The 6,704-nt window shown below is 43.4% G+C and overlaps 1 protein-coding gene across 1 annotated transcript; it reads right to left on the bottom strand.

Annotated features, from left to right (window-relative positions):
* Positions 1-1,701: 1,701 nt before the first annotated feature.
* Positions 1,702-4,589, bottom strand: LOC127315888 (pentatricopeptide repeat-containing protein At2g22410, mitochondrial). Its single transcript, XM_051346330.2, has one exon. The coding sequence runs from the start codon at positions 4,525-4,527 to the stop codon at positions 2,818-2,820; it is 1,710 nt and encodes a 569-aa protein (XP_051202290.1). The 5' UTR covers positions 4,528-4,589; the 3' UTR covers positions 1,702-2,817.
* Positions 4,590-6,704: the final 2,115 nt, after the last annotated feature.

The raw sequence follows: 6,704 nt of genomic DNA, 5'->3' as shown, positions 1-6,704 counted from the left end.
ACATCGGATTATCTGGGATTCATGAAGCATGTTCAATAAATCTGTTGGAACATGATAGTGTTCTCTGTATTTTTCTGAATAACTCATTCATTACTACCGCCTATGTTGCAAACGATCCTAGAATACTATTCGTCCTGACTACACCAATTAAGTTTCTGAATCATAACTCATAATGCTATTAATCCTTGTGGTGATAATGGTAATAGAGTTATGGAACTGTATGCCAAATTCACAAGTACTCAAGGACTTAGCGAGCATCTATTATGCAGTCATAGCTCCACAAGTGTTGATGTCTATGGTGGTGCTCTATATCTTTTGATTACCTAGAACCGAAGGTTCATCCTTGCTTGAGCTCTTTTTGTTTCTCTCTGTGCAAAAAGTTTTTTATTTTCATCTTTCTGTCTAAACCAGATTAACATTCATCATTTCAACTCGCCATATTTTTAAGCAAATTTCTGGAGTTCGCGCTTAAGGCAAGGGTGCTGGTAAATGATTACACAAGGTTGATTATACGTATTGGAATCAATTTGTTGCTTTCATACTTAATTAGTAGCTTCGTTGTCCAAGTTCCTTGTTCAGTTATGAATTTACATTTCCAAGAGGCATGGTCCATATCATAGGCAACATCATAAGATACATCAGACGCATACGGCAGCCAGAATCAACTTTACCGGAACGGCCAGGCAGCCTATCGGGCACAATAGCTTTAGTGCTGGGTTACTCCTTGCCTCCTTGGTTCATATTTCCCCTCTCATTGCTAACTTGGCGACGACATCTATATAATGTGGACAAGAACATTGGCGGCAATACCTTGTAATGGACACGGTCTTCCCTTAATTAGTCAAATGATTATAGTGTTTTTAACCTTCTTGTTCGGACTCAAGCAGCTTATGTATTTATTATTCTTGCCTATATTTTTCTGAGGAGGTAGGAGCACTGTCCAAGAGAAATTAGTGAAGCATCTCAATAGGTGTACGTGAAAACTAATTATATTTGTACCAGATGGTGGCAATAGTGGCATTCATCAGGTATTTCTTTTATTAAATGATGCTGTTCTTTTTTGTGCGGATTCTTTGTAAATATTTACAATTGGTTCATTGGTGAAGTTAATGATATTCCATCTGATCCATTAGTGTCGCCGATTTATTACAGCATTTTGTACTAAATCAACGTCACTTAATTTAGTAGATGGGAAGGGAGTATAACTTGATGGTAGACCACAACCAATGTTGCCAAAGTTGATTTATTTTTGGTGACGTACAGTCGACAATTTAATTAACAGTATAACCAATTGGTGTCACTTAACTGATCAGTTTATGTTTCCAGGATGTCCCATTCCATGTTTAGACAAGTCTACATTGTCCTGACAAATTTAAATTTACATGTTTTCAGTTCTCTATTCTATCCTTAAAAAGGACGGGCGCCGCAACGCGCGCCATCATGGTCTAGTTTTCTATAATACTCAACTACTTCGTCCAATCCAAATTAATTGACTCAATTTGTTTAGATATGTATGTATCTAGAGCTAAAACACGTCTAGATAGATACGTAGCTAGATAAAATTGAGTCAATTAATTTGGATCGAAAGGAGTATTTAATTTTGCTTTGCTAAATCTACTCTTCGCTCCTTATTGGGTTGGACGAACCAAGAAAGCCAACTATTTATGACATCGACCATTCGCTCCTTGTTCGCTTGCTGAGGTTGAAGCAGTGCCCATCCAATTCTTCTTGTTTCAGGGACCTCACTACAAACTCGGCCTCATCTGCGAAATGACCTCCGTACAAGCGTGATCTGCGGAATGCTCCGGGTGCCACAGAGGCACAACATGCTACCATGTCAACTTTCTGACGAGCAAGACGGAGTTATAACATGCTTCTGCTGATGCTCAATGTTGCAAGCTTGCAAAGGACGTGTACATTGATTAAGATTATTGTCTTCCCTTATAAGTTTCATGATCTAAACTAAAAGGCAGAAGCTCTCGGGCAGGTGTCACTTAGTGGATAATATGCAGAACCTCTGTAGCGCGACTCCAGCCATGGAGGTGTTGTCACACAACAGAGGCAGGGGAGAATTAACTAGGAGGAGACAATATATTTGAATCTTTATTAGTCGTAAGGGTCTTGAGGCAGACATTATATAGCCCACATACATTACTTGAGGCCTAAGGCCAAAATCCTAACAAACAACTTGGGAAGGACTAAACAATTTGGAAACTAACTCTAGAGATGATCCTATTAATTTAAAAGGATACATATTGATTCCCTGCTATTCGCTGCTTGCTGCATGAACTAAAGCCTCCACGTGAAGGAGTCTCTTGTACTTAGTGATGTTGTCTTTCTCTACTGTCGAGGAAAACACTGTTGCTGCAGCACTATATTGTACATCTTCTAACTCATATCTTATGATGGTGTCTGAATACCAATGGACAACCAATATCTTAGTATGTAGTTGTAAATATAACGCCAACATAATTTAAAATTGAAAACAACATATTTATGAACTCACTTACGAAACATTTGTTTGTTGTTGTACAGATTGTCCAGGAAAATACAAACAAATTGACAATAGCTAATTCTATCAGTAAGTTTTTATAAATTTAATACTACTTTTATAAGAATGATACTGATGGCTAATATCACAGAACAGGAAACAATTATCTGCAAGAGGAAACATACATATGCTCTGTTTGATCTCAAGTCAGCCATGAAGCACAGTAGGAAGTTGAGCACTTTAGCAGAAACTTCCTTTAATTCTAAAGCACACCCTTTAATTCTAAAGAATGTGATCAAATATAGACTTTTACAAGAAACTCAAACCTATTGCATTGAGCTGGATGATCCCGGTGATTTCCTGATGACGTGCTTCTGCAAAACGTGCCTCGCATCTGAAGCCTCTCCCCATTTTTCAGCAGCAGCATAAACGTCCGATATCAACACATAGCAGCCAGCCTGCTTTCTGTTGAGGCCAATGATTTTACTCTGGACTCTTTCAGCCACATCAAATCTCTTGTGCATTCGGCAGGCACCCAGTAGTGCGCCCAAAATCATGACATCTGGGGCAACCGGCATGCTCCTTATGAGCTCCTCTGCCTCTTCAAGAAGCCCTGCCCGGCCTAACATATCAACCATGCAGCCATAGTGCTTCGCCTCTGGCTGCACTCCATAAGTTGTCATGCTCTCGAAGCACCGTCGACCCTCGTCCATCAGCCCGCCATGGGAACAAGCAGTCAACACACCAACAAACGTTATGTCATTCGGTTTTTCTCCTGACCTCTTCATATGCTCAAACACACTGATGCAATCCTGAACATCACCATTTATTGCCAACCCAGTGATGAGCGCATTCCAGGCGGAGACATTCTTCTGGTGCAAGGAGTGGAAGATTTTGACAGCCATATCGGTTCTTGCACACTTGGCATACATGTCTATGAGAGCAGCGCCAAGATTGAACTCATTGTCGAGCACCATCTTGTGCTTGTCAATGAAGGCGTGAGCCCACCTCCCTTCTTCCAGAGCTGTTACATGTGCGCATGCCGAGAGCACACTCACCATGGTCACCTCATTAGGACGGACACTGCTCTCGCTCTGCATTGATCTGAACAGATCAAGAGTTTCAGCATAGCGTCCATCCTGTGCATACCCAGAAATCATGCACGTCCAGGAAACCACATCCTTCTCTGGCATCACGTCAAACAGCTCCCGCGCGCCATCCATATCACCATTCACTCCATACCCCCGAATCATTGTGTTCCATGATACGAGATTCCGTACCGGCATCTCATCGAACATCTTCCTAGCCAGCGGCAGTAGCCCATGCCGCGCAAATCCAGTTATCATCGAGTTCCACGTCACAACGTTCCTCCCAATGGCCGGCATCTCGTCGAACATTTCCCTGGCCACATCCAGTTCGCCAGAACCCGCGTAAGCCCCCACCATCGCGCTCCAGGAGACCCCATTCCTTTGAGGCATTTCTTCGAACAGCCTCCGGGCATTGTCGATGTCCCCGCACTTCACATAGCCACCGAGCATCGTGTTCCAAGATACCACATCGGCGACCCCTGCGCACGAGTCGAACACCTCCTGCATCGAAGAGGTGTCGCGGAACGCGGCGTACATCGCGAGGAGCGAATTGAATACGAAGACGTCGACCAAGAACCCGCGCCGGACTGTCTGGGCGTGCACCTGCGCGCCCGTCCGCGGGAAAGAGGCGAGCTTGGACGCCGACTTGAGGAGCGCAGGGAAAGTGAATCTATCCGGTGCATTGCCGGATCGGAGGATGGAGGAGAAGGCGGCGAAGGCGAGGCGGGGAGAAGGGGAGGTCGCGGAGGCTTGGATGAGCAGGTTGTGGAGGAAGGTGCATGAGGAGGGGAAGAGCGGGAAGTAGAGGGTGGAGAGGGCGGCGGCGAGGTGGGGGTGCGAAGGGAGGAGCGGCACGATGCGTCGGAGGTGAGCGGTGCTGCGGAGGAGGTCGCCGGAGATGACGAGACGGCCGAGGAGGAGCGGGACGAGGCGGGGCGGTGGTGCCATTCCGTTTTGGTTTTGGCCGCGGAGGGGAATAATTTGTATGTTTGAAAACTTGAGGCTTCTCACAACATTACCCGTTCGATTGTTATTAGACGGCTGAGATGGAAGAGAAAAACAACAACGGTTGATTTTTTCGATAAAGGATGCTTTATTACTTCAAGAAGCAATTACATCCAGCCTCTACATAACCAGGATGCACACAGCCGTTTGTTGTCTCAAGTGACCAAAGTTACAAAAAAATAAATAGGCGAAATACATATCGGAACGATGAATCATATAACGCCTAAGAGCTAGGTGGAGCAACTATCCGTAGACTATGCTGCCACCCATGTAGGGAAAAAGTATCCCTCGCCGTATCCTCCAACCGTGTACAGACCTCCGTAAACAGGTCTCGGTTCTCCACACGCTGAAGAGGTAACCACGAACGGAGAATACCTGTGCACCTGTAGATAACCTGCAACAAAGAGCAATTTTTATCGTTAAAGATCTTGTCATTTCTACATAGCCAGAGCGTCCAGATAACTGCTAGCGCCCCCATCCTAAGAAGCATTTTAAACCTTGAGCTGATACCATGAAGCCAATTGCCAAAGACATTAGCGACACTAGTCGGAGGATACAATGTAGACGTTACTTGGATGACTGACCATATAGATCTCGCAAATTGGCACTGGAAGAATAAATGATTGATGGTTTCATCATGATGACAAAAAACACATCGTGTACTTCCGTGCCAATTCCGCTTAACAAGATTGTCTTTGGTGAGAATAACCCCTCGACGAAGATACCATCCAAAAAAATTAATTTTTAATGGTATCTTCATCTTCCAAATTTTCTTATTATTATCAACTGGTAAATCAGAAAGTAGCATCGCATTGTATAAAGATTTTACAGAAAAAGAACCATCTACGTGGAGGTTCCATCGAAATTCATCTGGTTCTGGCGATAACTGAATATCTCCAAGCCGCTGAATTAGGTTGTTCCATGCCACGAGCCTTTGTCCTAGTAAAACCCGTCTGAACGTCACATTCGGGGGTGAGGTAGCCATTACAGTTGCAATGGTATCACCTTGGCGACGCGCAATTCTATACAAAGCGGGATACTGTTCACATAGGGTGCATTGTCGAGCCAAGCATCTTCCCAGAAACGTATCTGTGCTCCATTCTTAATGGAGAAAGTCCCATGTCGAAAAAAGACATTTTTTGTCGCCATAAGACCAGCCCAGAAGTGTGAATCCCCAGATTTTCAAACCACCTGAGATAATGTCTTCGAGCCGATGTACTTTCTTCGAAGTATAGTTTGCCAAATCCCATCCTCAGTAAGTAGCTTAAAAAGCCATTTACCCAGAAGAGCTGAATTCTTGACCTCCAGGTCATGAACTCCAAGCCCTTCTTGATCTTTGGGACTACAAATTATACTCCATTTAACCAGCCGATATTTCTTTTTCTCGTTGTCCCCTTGCCAAAAGAATCTGGATCGATAATAATTGAGTTTATGCAGAATTCCTTTTGGTAGGATGAAGAATGATAACATATACAGTACCATATTAGTTAGTACTGAATTAATGAGTACCAATCTTCCACCCAGGGACAACAATTTACCTTTCCAACTATTTCCACTAATTTCCATTCCGCAATTGTCAGTCTCCGATAGTGAATCGGAATACCCAAATAGCGAATCGGAAATTGGCCTTGCCCACAACCAAATAGCTCTGTATATAGAGCTACATCGTCTTGGGCATCACCGAAGCAAAACAATTCACTTTTATGAAAGTTAATTTTCAATCCTAATAATTGCTCAAAAGCTGCTAAAATTAATTTCAGATTTCGAGCTTTTTCAAGATCATGATCCATAAAAAGAATTGTATCATCAGCGTATTGAAGGATAGATAAGCCACCATCAACCAGATGTGGAATCACACCTTCAATCTGACCATCAGACTTGGCTCTCTCTATGAGTACCGCCAACATATCCGCTACGATGTTAAATAACATCGGAGATAGCGGATCTCCTTGGCGTAACCCTTTTCGTGTTTGGAAGTAGTGTCTGATACGTCTCCAACGTATTGATAATTTCTTATGTTCCATGCCACATTATTGATGTTATCTACATGTTTTATGCACACTTTATGTCATATTCGTGCATTTTCTGGAACTAACCTATTAACAAGATGCCGAAGTGCC

This window comes from Lolium perenne, chromosome 7 (genome assembly GCF_019359855.2).
Source record: "Lolium perenne isolate Kyuss_39 chromosome 7, Kyuss_2.0, whole genome shotgun sequence".
Lineage (NCBI taxonomy): Eukaryota > Viridiplantae > Streptophyta > Magnoliopsida > Poales > Poaceae > Lolium > Lolium perenne.
The sequence above is the reverse complement of the archived record's forward strand: the minus strand, read 5'-3'. Positions and strand labels throughout refer to the sequence as shown.

Coding starts and splice junctions, on each gene's coding strand:
- LOC127315888 (XM_051346330.2), bottom strand. CDS start 4,527: ATGGCACCACCGCCCCGCCTCGTCCCGCTCCTCCTCGGCCGTCTCGTC.